Below are 22764 nucleotides of genomic sequence, written 5' to 3'. Positions count from 1 at the left end.
GTCAAATTAACTTGTCTATGAGGTGCTTAAATAATGGACTGCAGATAGAAAACAGCTTGCTGGGTTTAAAAAATATAGCTCCAGTGATCTGCATTTGGAGAGAATGTAACAGATGCTACTTTGAGAGAAGAAGTAAATCTAATTCAAACAGTAATTGGACACGAAAAAGAATGGCCCAGTTTTATGCTGTGAAGTCTGGCACAGAGGTATAACCTCATAGAGAGCTTTAAATCTCAGGATCTTCCAAAACCCCATTAGTAATATAACAAAATATCCATATCATAGAAATTTAAAGCACTCACTGAGATTATCTTTTATGATTCTCCATTGGTAGCTTTCAGATGCAGCTTAATATGGTCAGGAAATGGTCTTTCTATTTTATACAGTTTCAATTATCAGTTTATTTTACCTCAAGGAAACCTAAAGGGCAATGAGGAGCAGATATCACAGAAATCAGGACGACATAAAGAGCTCACATGTTGCAACAGCACACTTCAAATGCATTCTGTGAGAAGAATCTCCAATAGATGGTGTAGACAATGAATAAATCCAACCCTTCTTTGGCATTTATATTGCATTATACATTAAATTAATCATTTTCTAGATGGTGTCAAGGGACTTTAAACTGCTGTAGACCCCAGCCTGTAAATACCACAGTCTCTTCAGAGCTCTGCTCAAACACAGCTATTTCAGGATTTCTCTTTTAGGAACAAGAATGAGTCCCTCAGGTGTAATATTGGAGGAAGCATGACCTTGTCAAACAAACCTGGGCCTTCACTCTTCTTCACTCATAAAGATTACTCACTTAGAGAGTGCACCAGGGAGGAGAGAAGCAGGGCATGGGAGGAGAGGACAGATTATTCTGATTCTTTTTTTGTAAGCACTACAAACAACCTGCAATTTCTTCTGGTGTGCGTGCACAAATCTCTCTGTTATCACTCTTATAGGCCCATTGAACTCCTCTGTAGCATTGTCCTTGACGAAGAAAATGACAGATAACATCAGCTTTTGCAGCATCACAGGGCACCTTGTTCCCCTCTTCTCTCCCCTCCTCTCCTCTCTGTGAATCACCACATTTGATCCCCGGCTCTGGCATCAAAGCACCAGCAAATGTTAAAAAACGTTAGACTATGTAACCATTTCAGCACGCTGGATTTTATGTGCATACACCATCAGGGTTTGTATTTCTCAAACTTTTCAGCATTAACGATCAATGGCTGCCTCTCCCTTGACCACATCCTTTGTTAGGATCTAAACAGTAGAAGGGATTGTATATCAGTACTCCTACTTGCAGATGCTAAAATACTATCCCAGCACTCTATCCCCACAGAGAATATTGAATATTGATGGTCACAGCAGGCTAGTAAAACTCAATGTGTCATTCAGCCGTGTGCAATCACATCGCATGCCTTTTTGTTTCATTGGTCACGCCAAATAACTGCAAATACAAGACTAATTTTCTGCATTTGTCAACTTTTAACTGATATTCCTGATATGATATACCACATGAAAAAGTTTAAGCTCTGAAAATGTATTTTCTCAATCAGCTTCTTATTTTGAGTATTATAAATACATGAGAGGTTTCCTGCATCTTTGTTTTTGTCCTTGATTTACTCATTGGTTTGAAGTGCGTGGGAGCACAGTTGAAAAACAACGATGTCATGTACTGTAGTTGAGTGCACCAGCCAGGGTTGAGCCACATTTGAATTAAACTTTGAGGAGAGCTGTTTCATTCTAACTTTAACACTGATTGGTCATGAATATTTAATAAGATTGAAAAATACTCTTTGCTCCACAAAAGACATTTGTAAATATGTTTTTTATTGCTTTAAATGCTGTTATACTACTTATACTTTATAATAGCGTTGACAGTATACATTGTGTGTTTCTGTGGTAAATATCTTCCTTACTGCTACATCTTTTTGCATCTTTCACCACCTGTAGATCAGGGAAATTGTGTGACATCACCGGCACCGCCACCCATGTGCACTAGTGGTCAAAAACTCCACATCTGCAAAGGTGAATAATTTTCACCCTATGTTAGTTTGGTAACCACTCCACTAAATGCTGTATCTGCCTGGCTCCTGTTGTGATTATTGTTCCTGAGTGCACTTAATATGTGTTTACTGTAATACATCAAACTGATCCATTTGACACACTGAAATTCTTTTTTTTTTTTTTCTCAGTTACACCCGCAGTTCAAGCACAGATGACTTGGCCTCATGCTGGTGGTGAAATCAAATTGGTGATTACTGGACCTCATTACAGAATATCTAATTTTTTCATAATGCCGATTATGATTGCAATTGTCTGTGACTTAATTAGATTATTATTTTCAGCATTAGTTTTTCTTTCTGATTCCGTTTACATGCACACTAGTATCCTAGTTATCTTTTGTGCATGTAGTGTGTGCATGCCTAGTTTGATAAACCTAGACAAGACGTTCTCTCAGTTTTTATGAAAACCTGGGTATAGTGCCTAGAGTACTGATGATTCTGTGGCATGTAAACAGCTTATCAGGTTTCTGAACCATCTCAAAAGATGAATTTAGAAATCAAGAAACGCCTGCAGGCACACATTCATAAATCTGGATACTGCTATGATCATGTATATCATCATATATGAATCACACCATATTGTCGTATCACGGATATGATCAAAAACAGTATAGGGTTCATACACAGGATTCTATTCCATATGTAAACACACTCTTTGATCAGGTTTCATGTCAGACTATGAAGTTGTAGCATGGGGAAAAAGTGCTGCTTTCCTTAAAAACATTTGTGGAACAGTTCAATGATATTCTTGTGAGCTATTTAAGTTGAAAAGACTGTGAGGAAAGTACTGCCTGGAGGTAAACTGACAGCGATGAAGCTGTTGCTTGAGCAAATTCCTACTGTACAGAAGATGATAGAAACGCAGAAAAGTAACTTTCACTCGAGGAGTGTTGTAGATAGTAAATCTCTACACAGATCTCTACAGATCTAAAACATCTTAACCTTTAAAGGCACACACACATAAGATTTCCACCTTGCTGATAAATACAATAGTCAGTCACAGCATTAAAACTAATGCTTAACTTACTGTATGTTGTGGCTGATTACTGAACCTTTACATAATTCCAAAGGCCATGTTTCCTTATCTATCATGCCTGGCAGTGCACTCACTGATTTAAAATCTGCACTCAGAGGGACTGCAACTGTGATCACGACCTCTGGTAGCAAGCTATCTCTTATCCCCATGAGAGACAGTGGGAACGAGAGCCATGGAGACCCCTGACTAAGAACATCTGACAGTGTAAAATGGAGGATCAGAGGCTGAGGACAGATGATAGGGTCATGTTGAGGATCACTGCCTTTTGAAATATTCAAGCTGGGGCTGTCCCTCCTCTCCTTTCCACCCAACTCAGACTCTCGGTATATGTCAAGAGGGTGACAAATTCACGATGCCTGACAAGTGAGGAAGAAGTGATGGAGTGAAGGCGGAGGAGGGATGGAGGAGATGTAGTATGGTGGGAGGAGGAGGATGGTGAGCGATAGCTGTAACATACACTATAGGGGAGGATTTGGTTGAGGAAAGTGAGTGTGGCTGACACAGCGGGTAACAAGAGACATGGAAAGACAGACAGACAAAACAGAATAGACGGGTGAAGATTGTTTCAGATTAATATGGATATGTGGCCGTGAGCTCTGCTGCATTTCACTTATGGTAATCTTTCTTTTCCCTCCTCAACCAAAAGCTGCTAAACACTTCCTCACACCTTCCCTGGTGCAGTACATATAGTAGATACACTGGAGCCTACTCACATATAACCTCTTTCCTCCACTCTTTTTATGTTACCACCATTCAAACAGCTCTGTCCTTGCTCATGCTCCTGCTGTTTGGTTTTATTCTTGCAGGTGACGAGGGGTCATTTGACCTGATGTCATGCTTCTCCTGGTCGATTGGAGCCAAAAATGTTTTAGATGACTGCTCAGTCTGTGTCTGTGTAGCTGTAGTCCCAGAGCTTTTCAGTCTGTAGTATGGTCACAGTTAAACACTGTAATAATTAAGACACCATAAAATCAGTGCACGTGCTAAAAATGATTGATTTTTGAGTTTCCCATTGATCTGCATTAGTGTCCCACAACGCACGCAGGAGGGGAGGGACTGCTTCCAGCTGTAATATAAATTGTGGTGACTGAGGGATGACTCAAAAAAATAAGAAAACAATTAAGATAAGTTAAGTCTTTGGAAAGTCATTTAGCTTTTTCTTGACATCATTCCATTCCAACCAGCACGGCAAGTAATTTTTTTCATGTCTGCAAAGTGCCATGAATTACGTAGTGTCAAGTCAAACCACAGATGGCTGGAGTTTCTTATATCTTCATATATAGGTGGCTGGGGGGGCAACCCTAGTCCTCCGACACTTCCTGTTACTCTCTGTTTGTGCAGAACATTGATCTTGTGTATTACTGCAACAATATAATATGAAAAATGGTACAAAGTTATTACTGTATACCCATTACATATGAAATTGGGACAGTATTTGTCTCAATCACCACCCTCCATCCTGATTGATAGCTTTTGCTATTTGTAGTTCTCTTTTTCCTAAGCAATGACAAACCACATTGCAAACTCCGACAGTAGTTTAACACTACACACTTATTGACTGACTCCAACATTTATTCTGAGTTAATCATAAATTCACAGTTAAATTTCTGTGAATTATGTGTGGCCCTTATGTGTCAAACCCATATGAGAGAGCGCACACATACTGTCCTCTATCGCTCTTATGCTCCCAGATGGAAAACGGATACACACACGCACACACATTGCGTGATGTAAGCAGCCAGAGGGGTCGAGCCCCTCTGCAGTGGGGGAGATAAGATGGTGAGGCAGACAGGGCTGAACAACACCATGCAGTGTGCTACATAGTCTGGGGAGCCTTGGAGCTGGGAATCCCCTGCATTGAGATGCAGACTCTGGGTGATTCTGTCACTCAGCAGGCCCCGCCGGCTCAAAGTCAACCTTAGGATGACGCTATGAGGATAGAAAGCACTGAGGCATGTGCTTGCATGCAAACCTTCAACGTCTATACACGGATCTTATCACCACAGAGGAGAGGAACCACAGTAGAGTACCAGGGGCCTTGTAATTTAGAGTTTTAGCCTGACCTAATTTGCTCTCGTTCTACACACACTGAATATGCAGTCCCATACAAAAAGGTTTGTGTGTCTACACATATGAAAAAACACCAAGAAACACAAAGAAAAGAACTCTTGCAGTTTTACAAACCTACTCCAGAAAAACAACTAAGAGATAAATGTGAATACAAAGCATTCAACTTTGAAAGTGTGAAATCTTTCAGCATCCCTTTCCTGTGATTCTGACTCTGCTTAAAGCTCTTCTTAAGCCCTCTTGGATCAATTATAGGTACCAGTATATCAACCGTGGCAGCCTCCTGACTTGAGAAAATTTGGAAGTGGCTTTCCATTAGGCTGCGGTAATCCTGCAAAATTTCTGAGACAACTGTTGGTTTTTCATTGAACATGTACACAAGTGGTTGAAATTTTAAAGAATTACGGCAACTCCAACCCGGCAGAGTCAGAAGAAGAACAAGCTGGGATGACTGGAGATAGGTGTGACAATTTAGGCAAAGTACGCACAACAGATTCATCAATATGGGTTAAGGTTTAGGTTGAGCAAACAGTAAGGAAACGATGAACCCTGAAAAGAGAGCTGAAGATGGTTGATTTAAGGACAACAGTAGTAGTAATGCTCCACATACCTTGAAACTGGTTGAATTTTATTGTGCCCATCCTCTCTCCGTTCCGAAACATAACTTGACCCTGAAAAGACAGAAACACAAAAAAAATGAATATCTATCTGTAATATAACATTGGAAACAAACACTCTAAAACACTCTGCTCCTCTGAGGAAGATGCAGCATAAGCAGTAAAGTGAAAGTGAGTAGAAAATAAGATAGGTGCTTACTCCAACTAAATTTATGCACAATGCTTTCTTGATACTGGAGCATTGGCAGGGAAAGAGCAGCGACTCGGCTCCTGAACACTGCAGCTCATTTGATTAGAAGTGGCCAAAATTGATTTGTTTATAGAAGCAAACAAAATTATCTTTCAGCCAATTCATTTGCTAATATCCTTGGAACAACATCAGGTCAGCAAGGCGGTCTGATTTAACTGCTTTTGCTCACTTAGCTCGGGTCCAGGCTCAGGTCTCGGGCAGCTTTTGAAAGGTAATTCTTTAAGTGAGACTCACATTTGGCCAAAGAACTGCATGAAGCGGTCAGGGAATATTTCTACCATTGTGTTCAACATTTCATTTCTAGTTTTTATACCAAAAGGGTGTGTTTATTGGTCAAACAAGCTCCCAGAAATGAGGAAGAAAAATAACAAAGGAAAGTCTCTGATTTAAACTCCACAGGAACAAGATAAGGAGGGAGCGTCTGGAAAATGCAGACAAGGTAGACAAAAGCAATTCAACTTTGTGGCAATATCGTAAGCCCTATTCAAATCACTTTTGGCTTCTGTCGCTTTATCTTTCCCATGTAGTCTCTCCCTTGTTCTATTTTCTCCTTCCCTCTGTCTCTTTATCGCTCTCGCCCTCTTCATCTAGCAAGACTGTTCAATTAATTCCCCATCTGCATACAGAGATCCTTAATTACACATTTAACTGGGTTTACATATTACTGGCTGGCTAACAGCTAACGAAAAAAAGGTGAGAGCAGATCAATCAATAGATCCATACACATGCACACACACCACACAAACACACACACACACACATATATATATATATATATATATATATATATCAATGTATGTATATACAGCATGTATATATAGAGAGAGATATATATACACACATTTTACACATTCATACATACAGTATATGAGTGAGAGAGAGCATTTGCATTGCCTGATTAAAAGAGAGCTAAGGGGGAAATACAGGGAAGGAAGCTGGAGAGCCAATTCTGCCTCAAAAAGATGGCAGGCTTTGAAGTAGCAGAGCAGGATCCCACCCCTTCGTTTGAATCCCAGTCTTTGTGTGGCATCTTTGATGTTTGTTTGAGTGTGCGTATGAATGCGTGTCTATGTGCAACGTGTATGCATTTAATATGTTGTTATATTGTGCTTATGCACATGGACGTGCCCCTGATGATTTAGGTGTGTGAGCTGCTGCTGGGACACAGGAGTCTCAAGTGTAACTGTGCTCTCCATGTCATGTACGCGTCCTCTGCTACCAATTACACCACAGTGTCAACCCGTCTTGGAAGCATAGACAGGTTTCATCACACATTGGTCTTCCCTACAATATGCATTGCTGTTATGCCTTGTGTACAAGTAGGACAATGCAGAGCACCTCAGTTCATCTCATTAGGTTTTACATTCAGATAACGATGGTGTGTAAACAGGGTCAGACAATGTGGGTGAAAACAGGGAACTTGACTTGAACCCGTAATGAGTGTGAGCGTATGTATCCAGGTTTCTGAGTAGCTGCACCATCATGCTCTCGCTGTGTATTAGTATTGCCATCGTAATTACCCTTCACATCAGCAAAAGCAGAGCTATCGCAAACCTTACTGAAATGGCCCGTAGTTATTTTAACAGCCTCCAATTTGTTCCTTCAAGTGTAAACACAGTTTGTAGAATATTGAAATTAGATCAAACATATGCAGATCTGCTGACTTTGACATTCTTAATTGGACAGAAATGCCTGTGCTACAATGATTAAATTAACCTCTTTTGACCAAAAATTCAACGAAGGTACTGTAAAGCCTCTTTCCACACGGTATTGTGCTGCTCTATAGCTTAGGCAACGTCACCAGGTGTATTGACTCAGACAGGTGTACCTTTTCTAGGAGGTTCAGACCTGTGTCAGTGGTGGCTGATGGAGCAATCACACTGAGTGTACGCGTGTATGTCTGTGTGTGAATGTGTCTGTCTGAGGTGAGACGAGGGAGACGGCCAGGTATCACTTTGTCTGCGGAGGTGAGAATGCTGTCAGTGACAGGACTGCTGGGGTCAAATGAGATGTCTCTCTGTGGGCTGCAGGTGTGATATCCTCTGGGTTGTCAGGGTTTGTGCCAGGGTTGTGCGCACACATGCACTTGTACTGTATGTACGCATTAGCAGAGAGAAAAACAGATGCACACAACCAACCAAGGTATCTGTCTTGCCTCAGTGTGTCTATCTGAGGTGGCTGTGAAGTCCACGGCTGTGCTACTCACTATTAGCCAGAAAGACACTGATACCAACACAGTGACCACTGACCACAGATACGACAAGTGAAATAAACTGAAACTCACACTTGTCATCCCCCAATCACAACCTGTTGGGTGTCTTCTCTTCCAGCCCTCTCTGGTGAATTCTACTGTACATCAGCCTGTAGCGGTAGCTGTGATCTGCACTCTCTACACCCTGGATTGGAAGATCTCTTCCAGCTAATGTCAGGCTTCTCTGTGGCCCTAAGAGCGGCCGGATCAATACCGTGGAGCCCTCGATGATCACTCTCCTGCAGCTCCCTCCACCACTGATTCAGCAGGGGGACTGACATCGGCACAGAACGGACATGGTGTGATACCACAACACGTGTTTGTGTACACAGCAAACACGAGGCACAAAATCGTGACATGAGGAAATGCACAAGGCTCAAGTCAGGGTATGGCCCTGAATGATCAGGCAAACATGCACACATCACATTTAAACCAAGGATAAACAGCCAGAATTTGCAGTTTCACTGGTGCTTGTGAAGGGATTAATTTGATTGGAAACCCAGTGGAAGTTATTGCAATTTACAAGCAAACCAGCCAAGCTGTGTAATAGCTGCTTTTGAAATCTGAATTTGCAAATAGCATAAAAGATGCATGCAGTGTGGAATAAAAAATTGCCTTCCTGTGTCTTTGTTGTCATGTGTGGGTGGAAGTTTCTATGTGCTAAGTGTGTGCTGCATAAGGGAATGCTTTTGATCTTATTTCATGTAATCTCCGAAAAAAAAAAGAACAGTTATAATGGTCGACAGACCTCAAAATAATTTGGTACAAAAATGCATTTAATTATATTGCAATACAGTCCTCTTCAAACAACATATTTGTTTACCACATGCACAATATTTTGCTCAGACTTTTTCTTTTATTCTTCTGAGGATTGTGGTTGTCAAAATAAAAACATCATTATAAAGATATTTAGCTGGTTAAACAATATTTTGTGTATAACTGCTCTCTGAGCAGATTTACTGTAGATATTCTGAAAATGATCTGTAACTATGTCCATTTCCAATCAACATATTATTGATTCTATAATATTATCTTATTAATATTAAAATTAATAAGTTTCCATTAAATTAACAGAAAAGAAAATGTATGGTGTTAGTGGTGCTAAGACTAATTGTGAAGTACAATTAAAACTAAATCGAGTTGAAATTGATGAAGTTGATACTATGTTTTTGGGAGTAATTATCAATCATAAATTGTGTTGGAAGCCTCATATAGAGTATATCAAAGGAAAGTAGAAGTATACAGTTATGTAGTTCTGTGTTGAGTTTTAAGAAAGCCTTAAAATGTAAAAGAATGAATAATTATAAATCACAGCAATTATATTATTTTTGTCTTATTATTTTGTACTGCTGATTCATTCATTCATCTTCATCTTTTCTTTTTTCTTCTTTTTTTTATTAGAATTGAGGGTAAACTAAACAACCACATTGAAACATTAAAACTACACAATATAGAATCCTTATCCTGTCTAATGTTCTTCATCAGTCTGATCGTTTAATTATTATCACACTTCACTTATACTGTGTTAGTTATAAAATGGTACATCAGTCGTGGCTCTCTGGGGTCCAAGTAACTACTTAAACACTACACCTTAATGCAATGTAATATAATCTCAATTAGGTACTTCCTACGTTCTACTTTCATCCTGCTACCTTCTTATTACTTTTTAATGACGTGTGTTACATTGATGTTTGTAGCAAATCGTCACTTCTTCTGTTTTTCGTGTGGCGTGACTACATTTTCTAAAGAAGCAGTTCTGAGTCCCTCTTCCAGCACTGACGTCCACATGTGTAGGATCAATGCGAGTCAATACAAATGTGAAAGGGGAGAATAAGATTGCTGATCTATTCAAACAACCAAGTAGATTTCATCATCTTTTGTGTGCCTGGAGCAAAAAGTGAATGAATGGTTACATGGTCATCAATATTCCCGGCACTGCTTTTCTTCCCTGAACCTCGGAGGAAGGGCTCAATGTCAGCCTGCTCCTGATCAGCAGCCCTGAGTGGGTCTGTGCTGAGAGAGGTGAAAGGAGAGGGATGAGGAATGAGGACCCAAAGGATTTGGTATAGCGCTGCAGCACATACAATATACCACCAGGGACATTAGCCCCCAAAGGGCCTGACAATAATACAAGTCAGTAGCCTGTGCTGATTTTCTCCAAGGCTATTTTCTCTCCCTTTCTTTCTTTCTCGTTCTGCTGACATTTATACGAGAGAAAAATCTGTGACTCTATAATACTGTCTCTCTCTTGTGTCCCATCTCGACTTTTCTCTCAGACCATCAGGTTCGGTAAATATGAAATATGAGTAAAGTCTTTTTTCAACTCTTTCTTTTTCATCCTTAGCTCCATTGTTCAGGCCATTTATTTGTACACACAGTTATGAATATGATATGATATGAGTAATGTGCCACTGCACTGTAGGGCTCTGCATGCTCACTGGCAGTGCAGCCTGGGAGCACTGTGGCATACTCTAATAATGGAGTGGCCTTTACAGGGGAACAGGAGATATCCTCTAATAGCTCAATAGGAAGTGAGAATGAGAATACACACACACACACACACACACATACTGTATGCAGTGAGTTGGCAGCACCAAATGACAATACTCTCTGCAAACAAGCTTCCAGCCTTGCAGAGCAGTAATTCTTATAATTAATTCTTATTCTGGCATTTGTTCACTCCATGCAAGCGTTACATGTTTCATTTGATATACAGTGTTTACATGCATAAACATTTAAAGCCACATATTTGTATTTGGAAAAAAAAATACAGTACACTTCACCAGCATGGTGATTGTTGTTGCTTGAACCATATTTGTGTATAAGTCATATTATTTCTCTTCCTCCCTGTATGTGTCCAATAAATATTGATAAAATCAGTTTGCCTACATGCACATATCTGGCTGGGGCTAGCATGGAGGCAAAAAGAGGTAATCTGCTGGATAACTTACTGTAACACCGAAGAAGTTGGTCTCATTCATGACGTCCAGCACCATCTTTCCCACTTCACGGTCATCCACAGTGAAGTTGTGGTATGTGTTCTGCCGTTGTTTTACCCGTAGCAGTTCCATCACTCGAGTAAAGGTTCTGGCTATGACCCAAATCCCATCGTAGGCAAAGCCATGAAACTTACTGGCCTCCACACCTTTCTGCTGAAGCTCTCGGCTGTACTCCCTCTCATATTCCTTAGGAGTCTGAAAAAAAGGTACAAGAAGGGAAACATGTTGTTTTTCCTCAGGAATACATTTATGTTGGATTAGTCCAAATACACCATTACTGGTGTAACCTGGCCTGAAGGGAGAATGGATTATTTTCCACACAATTTGAGATACAAAATTACTGGAAATAAGTCTGTTTTGGGATCAATGCACTTTTGGCAGCAGTGCAGTGTGAAAACAAACCCTATAATTGATTTTGGTTGAGATCTCTGGTTTAAAAACATGCATCCATGGTGTCTTTTAGGGGAGTAAGTTCTCCTCTGTCTCCCAAAAACAATTACAGGACCACTTTTCAACAGATACTCTAAAACACAATCACAAGAGCACATCAGGTTACAGCCAGAGGAACAGTACAATCACAAAAAACTAAATAAATGGCACAACAACTTTCTGCAATGACAAATCTCCACCTAAAAAAAGAAAATAGAAATGTCTTTAATAAAATATTAAGCTGTGTTTGGTTTTTCTTTTGTTTTAATTAAATGTTGCCTTCATGTCTGATGTTACATTAAATTACTTGTTAACAATAGGTAGTACACTGGAGTACATCACTGGTTGGTGTTACTCACCCGACCAGAGATGCCCTTGATCTGCCGAGCGCTGAGCGGCTCAAAGTCCACGCTGATGTATCCCTCCATAGCTGTGAGCAGCTTCTTGGTGGTGCAGTTGGTGCTGTTGGCCTGTTCCCACCAGTTGCCCTGGTACCAGCCGGGGATAATCCACTGGTATTTACTACCAAACATGTTCAGGTTATACGCCTGGGAGGGTGAGAGGACAGGGATGTTGAAGCAATGCAACAGCATGGAGATACAGAATGGAATATTCTGATAACTGTAACTACTGTGGAAATATCCTACCTGTCTTTCCTGATAGTTTAAATTTATAGCCAATTGTTCTTGGAAAATTACTGTTAAATCTTGTACTGGGCCGCAAGGATAAAATAATTCCATGAAACCAAACCATCTGAAGTTTAAATTATGTGAAGCCAAACAGTTAAGCGAGAAATTCAATTATCTGTCTGAGCGAGATAAGTTTGTATCAGCTGTGGAAATAAATGCCACGCCATACTATACATTTACAGTTCAGCATTACGTGGCCAAAGCACTCCCCTGAACCAAATCACATCATGCTCTGATCTTGTGTTCACAGCAGCAATTGTATTTCAAGCGAAAAAGCAGCATGAACTGGCAACACAATAAAAGACAAGGCTGTTGATATATTAAGATTCATTCAGACAAGCTGGAGACTTACGCAGCAGAAAACTTTGGAGGCGAGGTTCTCGTCAAACTGCCCAATGATGATTCTCACATCATTGTCCTAGGAAAGAAAGAATAAGACTTCATGTGTATTCTTTAGAGTAACACATGCTTACAAAACCTCAACAGAGTGAAATATGTATAATGGCGTAGGTATCACCATATAGTAAAGTGGTCATTACATGGTGCAAGGTTTTTATTGTGACCCCCTGACTTCACTATAATGTTGCAATATGTGCAAGATGTTTCTATCCAACGAGGTCTTTCAGTGTGTTACCCCGAAATTGCACCTAAATCAATACAGCTATTGGGAAAAAATTATATTTGCACTAGGATCAGCCGCTTATACTCCAATTCTCATCATTCCACAACATCGCACTTTATTAGCAAATGGACATAAACTCACGTTGTGTGAACTGCATTTTTATCACTATGTACAAGCAGTGGCTGAAAGACCAAGACGATATCAAGTCGCAGAGTGTCGATCCATAACAACAAAGACATTTGTGTCATCGGGCAGAATTGCCTTCTTTGCCAGCCCTGGCTGGAGAGCATAGATTTACAAGGGGATTCGGAGCACATGGTCCGGTGATTGACTCAGTAAATAATTCAGATTTCCCGGGTGGAAGTGCAGCATGCTTCAAGGTGGGGAAAAGAGATCAGGCTCTGGGGAAAACAGTCTGTCATTTAGTGTGCAATATGCAATATAAGCAATATGCACATAAGCTGATGATCACCAACACTCTAACATGTACAGTACAGTACACACACATTTGCACGCACACGCAGGAAAATTGCCCCAAATCTAATCCAATTTTAGTGACACAGGTTTGATGGATGTACAGCTGGTCAACAAGGCTGGAGGTGACGTGTGATGCACTGAGAAAAGTCATAAGGCATTTATATGGCCCTGACAGAACCCTGCTGTACTAGTGTACCACCAGATTTCAATATGGAGGAAATCTACAGACTGACAGCATCATTGATATCACTGTATGCCACTAAATAGCAGGTAAAAGGCAGCAGTGAAAAAGCTATACATTACAAACAAACCATAACCTTTTAGTGGCTTTGCCCTGCCTTTATTCTGGATAATGAGAAACCTTTACAAACACAGTTCATGAAATGCTCCTCCCTCAGGCGGTCTCTACCATATGTCATGCATTCACAGATCAGAGGGGGCAACCAATCACTGTCATCCTAACTCCTAGTCCTTAGGGTGACTGGACATGCGGAGCTACACAACAAGCAAACACTAGTTATTCCCCAGAATAGACCAGACACACAGAGACGGTCAGTCGGGCAGAGAGACAGACAGGTGACAGACAGGTTCTTGCTTATAGAATACACACATACACACATACACACACACATGAAAGAGGACGAGAGCTTTCAGAGGCTCAATCAAAAGGCTTCTTTGCTGGTTCCTAATCAGAGCCAGAGAGCATGCTGGGACATTAAAGGGGTCTTTTCTGCAAAGCTGTTACTGTTGCTCCACTTCTCTGGCACTGTCACAATATGTTTGTGTGTAGAGGTGCGAGGAGGAAGGGTAACAACTTCGAACTTTTGTGGGGTGCATTCCAGCGTTATTTTTTCGTTGGGTATGCATGTGTGAAGTGCCAGTGGCGACTCAATAACACTGCTCTTCCCTGGAGGAAAGGCACTTAACCCAAATGGCTCCAGCTATGGCCAAAGACCACAGCCTCAGTATAAATTCTGGCCTGCCTGGCAACAACACAAAAAGACTGCGTAGTTGTGGGCAAGGGCATGAGAGAGTGTGTTGTGTTTGTAGACTGCAGACAGACTGAGGCACTACAGGGCCACATATTACATTAATTGCTTGAGCTTTTATTTGACTTTAACAATAATTATTCTCAGAGAGGGCAGTGTTAAGAGCAGCCTCGACTGCTTTATCTATGACAGAGTTGTTTGTAACTTTATCATGATGATTTATATGTGATAATGGTTTGAGTAATATTGTACCTCATAAGCCCAATCAGACTCCGTTAAGGCTTATTAAGCGTGCACGCAGGCACGCGCAAACACACACACACACACAAAACTAATGATGGTCTTTTATGAGCGAATGGGAAATACACTTTAGACTGGGCAGTGCTGCTTCTCCCCACTGAAACTCTCGCCCTGTCTGTTTGTGATGATTGCTGTGCAGTGAGTGTGCTGTATGTGAGCACATTTGATCACAAACTGATCTGAGCTGAGCATTACATTTTAAACACACTGTTATGTCCATAAATCAGGCATTTAAATGTGAAATAAAATTAACATGGCTCTGCTTCAAAAATAAGTTACAGGGGCAGGTAAAGTGATACGGGCCACCGCTGCAGCGGTCTGGCTGCTCTACTGGAGCCCAGAGACAGCGCTGCTGCACCCGCCTGAAAGTGGCTCACTTCAGCGGGCACAGCCGCGCCGTTTCCCCACCTCTCCTCTCCTCTGCTGTATCATCTCGCGCTGGCTGTTTGTTTTTAGACACCAACCACGAGAAACCATGTGTGTTTTTCTCGCCGGTGAACACATCAAAGCTCAGCTCAGAGACAGTCAACAATTAACAGACAGAGGTGCTGTGTGAACTAAAGCATAGACGATGACAACCAATCACAGACAGAATAGGGCGGGTCTTGTGTGAAATCACCTGGCATTCATAGCAGCCTCACGTCACCAGGCTCTTCAGAGAGGCCAAGACACATTACATACAGTACATTCATAGAGTGTTGGTGAATTTGGTGAATCAATGAGAAAAAATACTGGTCTGTTCTATTTTTTCATTGGACAAACGTTTTTCGCTTAAATTTGGATTGGGGGGGGGCAAGAAGGACATTTGGGTGGGCTGAGCCCAGTCCTGCCCATGCCAACCGCTGGCCCTAAGCGAACCCAACAAACAGAGGTTGTGGATATATATAGGTGCACCACTTGACACTAGTGATGCATTCATCTAATAATCTAATTCAAAGTTTAATGTCAGGTCAATGGTTTCTGTGTCAAACTCTGGAGCCCATACCCACATAAATACATTCACAGCCCATGGGGTAAGCTGAAATTGAAAATCAGAAGATGCTTTTTAAATACCGTAATGAGGCGACTACACTGGTGAGTTGGTGGGGATTATAATTCAAATGAGAATATATTTGAGAGTATTAAATGCATGTCTAGCTTGTTTCCACCTGAGATGTGCTAAATTAGTGAGGGACATTTAGACATTTGTCTAAATCATATCTGGGGAGGTGACAGAAGTGAATAAGTTATACAAAATTAAAATAAAATAAGTGTTTTTGATTTAGATTCATATTATTTTTTCTCTAGTGGTCCTCGATTTAGTGTCCTGCACTCAGTTACAAAAATCTTTAAATGATATTTTTTTTTATACAAACTGAAAAAGACTTTGCTTGTTACTAAAATGTGTGTGTGTGTGTTTATTTACTGGTGACATTTTGAAAGCTTGTCCAGGCTCAAGCAGGGGACAGACAACAACAGATGATAATGGATGAAGCACAGAGCGTCAGAAAAGTAGAGGGCTACATCAGTGCACCGATGCCTGTCTGCATTTGGACTGTTCCAGCTGGAAATCAAAGAAGTGAGTGCTCTGTTTGCTGCTCACACAGTGATGCCACAGCCCCCTGACGCCCTCCTCCCTGCCCTAGACACCCTCTCGCATACACAATCGTACAGTACCAAAAAAAGACCAGCCTTCACAACAAAATCTGTGTCACGCTTTACCTCATCATATTACGTAGCTGTCGGGGAGACGGCAAACTGCTGTTGCAAGATGAGCGGGGAAACAGACCATTAGGGTGTCATAGGGCCTTTCCGCCCACCCAATCCAAACGTTCTGAAAAGCTTTCGAGGCAACACTGTGCTTTGCATATTTAGAGTTGATCAAGGAAGGATGGTGTCAGCTTAAAATGTCAGCCCTCTAAATGCAGAGTTACACATATATTTTAGGAGAAACAGCTTATCTTCCTGTTCCTTCAAGATTCTTCTGTCTCATCGTCTCTCTGTTGCATTTCTTCCAACCTGCTCCGTCTTGCATACGTCATATCTTCCACTCACAAAATCCTATCTGAAAATGTACGTACACTCAGGCCTCTCACAATCTTCCCCGACATAAACCGTAGCGCTGAGAAACTGTGTCGATACAACTGGCAGAAGAGGTAAAATCCATCTCTGATTGCCTCTGGAGATAATTTGGATAATTTAGCTATCACACTTGACTGCATTTGTATTTGAATTTCATGCACTTTTTCTTTATCTTATAGCAAAGTCTGCTCAACCATGCAGGTTAAAGCCATGCGTAAATGGTGTAAAGACACAGATACAAGTTGAATATCTCAATATTGGCTCCATAATGGTCTAATTTATTCTGTCTCATCTCATTTGAGAGGCGAGGAAAGGAGAGAATGTAAGAAACTGTGTTTGTTTGCAGGTGTGGATGTGTAAGTCTGAGACACTGAAACATCCATCAGGTCATTAGAGGTCACTATAGGACAAACACAGCCTCCTCATGGCCTTGACTGTGTCCTCATTAGGGCTCAGCTACTCTCATTGAGATTTTTCCTGCATCGACTCACATAAAAATACCGTATTAAAGAATGATAACAAAAATCCAAATCAATAGGCCCCCGATCGTTTGGCGTATGTGAGAAATATTTGAATGAGAGCGACCATTACAGTGTTTTTTTTTTGGGTTAGATGGGATTGTGAAGTGTGCAGACTGGATCACTTACCTTCAGCTTTTTAACATTGACACAGGGGTCATTGGAGAAACTTTCTGTATCTGCGATCTGAATGTCGGCTTTCTCCAGCTCATTAGTCAGGTCGTTCCTCACCTGTGAGCAGAAGAGAGAGAAAGAGAAAGAGAAAGAGAAAGCATATGAGCATGGTTGATGATGTATATCAATTGTAAGATTCTTATTGGACCTTCTCTTTATATTTATCATCCAACACATTCATAGTTCTTGGCAGGACTGTAGATGCACAGTTCCCTTTCTTGAGGATCTGATACTCCCACCTTGAAGACTTTCAATCTCTGCAGCGAGTTGTATTCAGAGGTGATTTAAGTTGGCGGCTCAAACGTTCAAAGTTACAACAACTGTCAGTGTTTGCTGGTGGGAATCCTGGTGGGATCACATGCTTACTGCTACACTTAAATCTGAAAACACCAAACAGGCAGCTCCATGCTGTAGTGAAAGCAAATACTGTATGAGGCATAGTGAGCAGATCTCTACTTGCATCACTGAAAGTCTGCAATGACTTTGAACCTTGGTTAATACCATTTTGTGTAAAACACAAACGATTTCAACAATGTGAAATTATGTGATCATATGCACTTACTCATTTACTTTATATAATATTCTCTGTGTATATTTTTTTTCTGAATGCTTTTAACATGTCATATATATAACACTTCCAGTTTTCTGACCTCATTCAGTATGTGTATACATTGCACGTAGAATAAAACAGCACAGAATAGCACACCTTTATTGTCATACATTATTGCTATAACATGTAATTTGATTTGTATAAATTAGTTGTTTGAAAAAGATTACACAGACAAAGGCAGGTTGCCATTTTCTGATGAGAGGCATTGGCTACTGAAGACATCACTGTCATTGTTCTTATTTGACTGCCTGTTCAATGTTCAGCTTTAACACTGACAATAGCCAGCATGCATCTGTCATAGTGATATGCATTTGTTTTACACAGAATTACACAAGAGAAAATCTATGCTTTGAATGATCTAAACTGGTTATACAGTGTGTGCAGCTTGTCAAAAAAAGCAGACGTTATGTGGAGTACTGTAAATGTACCTGCAACAGCTGTATATCTGCTTTGATGTATTGATTCAGAGGGATGCTGGGTAATGGGATCAGAGAAGAGAGAGAATGGAGCAGGTATCCCACTGTGATGGCGAGCTTAAAGGTGGTTTATCACTCCCCACCCACAAACACACAGCTCATGATTCATCCCTCTGGCTTCCCTGCTTGAGGCCACGATTTTAGAGAAGGCTTTTTCACAAGCAGACATTTTGACTTGCCATCACAGGAAAAGCACAGGTGTAACTAATATTAGCATTAATATTCATGATGGCTCTGCTCCATTTAGCTTTTCCAGTAAGCCATGCCAAGTAAGCCAGCATGCGCAATAGCAGGATACTGGCACAGGAGCACCTGAATGGGATGAAGCCATTATTAACACCATCAGTTACGCATGCACCTAAGCAGCCAAAATGTCTCCCAAGGAAACGATCTGCGGTTTGCGGTTGCTGACTTCCTCTCATGACATCTCGTTGTCTTTGTCTTTGGCCAAATTTTTCAAATGTCCTCCGGCCATGCCCTGCAGCCCTGCAGCCCTCAGCCCTGCACGCCCACCAGGGAATTTAGCATTAGGGGGCAAGCTACTGTAAAACTTCAGAGAGTGTGCAAGCTCAGTTCACTTCCAAGCTCAGTTGGCAGAGCAGATGAAGAACAGATGAAGGTCCTGTGTGTTTGCCCTACAGTATATCTGTCTGAGTGTCTATGTATGCCACAGTAATTCCCATGTTTATGTGTCATTTAGTGCTTCAAATACATACTGCTTTGGAAATAAAACATTTCTAAACATTTGTATATACACATGCACTGTATATACATAAACACACTGCTCCCGAAAGTGAATGCATCATTCAAGATTTTTGACTGAAACATGTCTGGAAGTTTTGAAGTGTCCTTACTGACAAAGAATGGAGGGTTGGGTCAGCTTGAATTCACATTCTTTATGATGACAGGTTGTCATCACAGAGAAAAGGCATCAAAACACCCCATAGAAACTTTTCAAACCAGTAGCAGAGCAGCAGCAGAGTCTGACAAGCAATGGAAGGAAAGCTTACAGACTGGCAAACAGTGTATTTAGTCATATGTCAACGAGAATAAAACTACTGAAATTGACTGAAGGTAGGTAGATTAAATTTAAGGACTGGACATGGACTGGACTCTATGGACATTTTCATGGTTTAGCTCTGTTAAAATGTATTAATATAAGAATCATCTGTGGATTCAAGCTATGCAAACTATGGTAATAACGTCCACCTTTCAAGGCTACATGGTGTGAGGGTTTTATACAGAAAAGATGGATTTCAAGTGAGGTTTTAATCCACAGCCATAGCCCATCAAATGGTGTAAGAATAGTTAGAGCTGTTAACAAGCTCCAAGGATATAAAACTATGGATTTTACCACAGTCACTATTAGTGCTATGACTACTGTGGTTACATTTGTAAAAACAACTACTCCATGTAATCAGCTACAGGGTTGTTGCCATCGAGAGCGAAGATCTGAACAGCATCCACACAACTTTTTCTCTTATGTCTCTAAATGTCTGTTGTCATAATCGCCGCCTCCTCTTGTACCCTGGAGGGAGCTCTAAATCACTCGGTACATCAGTCACTCCTGTACAAACATTCCCCCCAATGTACTGCTCGCTGAGCTGAAACAACAGGGAGGCCGTGGTGGATCGATACAACCAGGTTTTGCTCTTGAGGAACAACTGGCTCGGTGGTCTGGACAAGCTAAAACGTCCTGTTGTGTTGAGGGTTGATCTAAGAGGCCTGGCTGCTCCAGTGCTAAAAGGAAACCAGATGGGAAGGAAAAGGGAATGGCAGCTGGGTGGGCAAAGTACCAAACAATACCATGAAGACGTACTGTACGGAGATGCGTATATGACAACACTCAAAATCTGTTCACCTCTTGGAAAAGCCGTTGTCACAAGAGGATTTCCATCAGTTTGATTTTGTATTTCCTCCACTGAGATGGAAAAGAATGAATGCATCTGTGTGCCGCTGGACTGAGTGTGTCAGATAAAGCGAGGGTGATGGAGGGGAGGGGGACAGATGGATTGAGGGACAGTGGGAGGAGAAAACTGAGCAGCTTTCCTGCGTAACAAAAACATCCTCCATTGTCTGGGGCAGCCTGGGAATCCCCGGCAGCAAATACAGAGGAGAAATAATCCTACTGCACATCTGAGTGCATGCGTTCACAAACACACACACACACACACACACACACACACACACACACACACACACACACACACGTCACATAAAATGACAGTCTCAGAGTTATGTGTGTATAAAGCGACAGTGTTCACACAGATCAGGTCAGGATTTTATCTACAGTATATGCAGAATCTCTTTATCTGTGTCATACACTAAAATAAAACTACAACACACAACCATGAACTAAATGAAGATGAAGTGGCTACAGTAGCTGAGGATGCTGAGGGATGCCCTGTGAATCTTTGGGGTGTATATGACAGAATGAAGTATCATCGCACACCTACTCCACTGTCTGTAGCCTGGACTGCGGCACAGTGAAACCTCTATCAAAAGGCTATCTGTCTTTGGTTTTTGTATTAAATGTGTGTTTTCTGCAGGGGGCACAGGGTCATGTATTTGTTCTGCTGTGGAATAGTGTTCAATCAATGTATCATGGAGTAAAACTAAGAGCTTGGTGAGTCAGACACAGTATAGGACCTATAGGTTATCGTAGCTTCAATTACTTGGTAAATTATTTCATGTCTTTATCGGACATAGTATCAGTGGAGGTAGAGAGGGACGTATGCAGCAAATGTCCTGTTCAGTTGACCAGGAATCAATCTAGGGTTTCATCGCTCTGGGCATTTGCCAGCCACATCCCAGCCACATCAACTGCCATGAATACTGAAATTTAAATTTAAATTTGTATTATTTCTTTATATACATGAAAAAGAAAGTTCTTAATGTCTTGTGACAGGAGGACTGGATCACAAAATTGTAACAGGAGAACAAAAGGAAAAAAATCACACACAGTCACGTCACTTGTGCACCATTTATGAATGCTTTGATCCTGAGACCTTCATCAGGCAAATTCATCAATTTTCATTTTTCATATTTCATCAAAGGAGTTGGCCCACGAGTGAGGGACAGTTCATGGTATTTTTGCCTTTTGTCAAGTTATTCCTTGGGGCTGTAACTATGGATTAAGTTTATTTTACATCTATCTAACATTTCATTTCTTCATGTGTTATTTTAAAATCACACAAGACAGAAAATTAAGATGCTAGAATGTTTAAGAATGGAATGTTTTGTCGAGCAATTGACTTTGATTAATTGATTGTGAGACAAATTTTTCCAGCTTTAATACCCGACAAAACATAAAGCTCAAGAATTAGCCTCATCTCAGGGTAGATCAGGGTAAAAAAAATAGTGCACTTTAATTAAGAGAGATGTGCACAAACTAACACTAAGCCTGACAGTTGTAATCACGCAAATATATTCCAAAAACAGTAAAAGCAAACAACAAAACAAGATTCACATCCAGCAGGCAACTACAGACAGACAGAAAGTGAGCGTCCTGATGCAGAGTAAGTAGCTTTTGATGATTCAGACGGCAACACTATGACACTGTGAGACAAGAAGACACATCATTTCCAGGCATGTTCACAGTGTGAAGCCCCTTTGCAATGACGGGTGTGACTGCTTGTGTGTGTGTTCTCAATGGTGTCACACATAACCAGAGCGTTAGCAGGTGTGTTTTATCATTCCATCTGTCTGTCGGGGCTTTGTGTACGTGTTTCAACAATATCATAATGCATTTGTCCACCAGTACATTTACAAGACAGAGACAAAACAGGAGGTGACAGGTGCATTTTCATGCAATTTGGCTTTTACCAAAGTGGCAATGTGATGGGTCCTCGCACACAGCTGTCCCTCATACTGTGCTACATCACTGTACAAATCGCCATGCAAATCCCAGAGTTCAGACAATAATGTCGGTCATGTGCTTATACAAACTAGCGTGACAAATGGTTGTGCACAGCCTGATGACAAGCTCTTGACGAGCCTCCTCTCGCAGCCCTACATGGCCTGTACAATGGCATGAGTGAGTCACTCTGAAGAGGAATTTAGACAACATTACATGGTTGTTTGTAATGAATAGCAGCTGATGGCTACTGGAAAACCGTGGAATATCCAAACAAATCTAACAA

General features: G+C 41.0%; 1 protein-coding gene across 4 annotated transcripts in view; it reads right to left on the bottom strand.

The window, feature by feature from the left end:
• The window catches only part of gabbr2 (gamma-aminobutyric acid (GABA) B receptor, 2), a 185509-nt gene that overhangs the window by 58985 nt on the left and 103760 nt on the right, over window positions 1-22764 (bottom strand). For all 4 annotated transcript variants that reach the window (XM_085791840.1, XM_085791842.1, XM_085791839.1 and 1 more), the window contains exons 4-8: window positions 17492-17593; window positions 12748-12813; window positions 12066-12254; window positions 11230-11472; window positions 5771-5831 (exon numbers count right to left, since the gene is read on the bottom strand). In XM_085791840.1, the coding sequence (XP_085647966.1) occupies window positions 5771-5831; window positions 11230-11472; window positions 12066-12254; window positions 12748-12813; window positions 17492-17593 (661 nt within the window). The remainder of the gene's footprint in view (window positions 1-5770; window positions 5832-11229; window positions 11473-12065; window positions 12255-12747; window positions 12814-17491; window positions 17594-22764) is intronic.

The sequence above is a fragment of the Trachurus japonicus genome, chromosome 11, assembly GCF_045865225.1.
Source record: "Trachurus japonicus isolate A0001 chromosome 11, Traja_1.0".
NCBI lineage: Eukaryota > Metazoa > Chordata > Actinopteri > Carangiformes > Carangidae > Trachurus > Trachurus japonicus.
The sequence above is the reverse complement of the archived record's forward strand: the minus strand, read 5'-3'. Positions and strand labels throughout refer to the sequence as shown.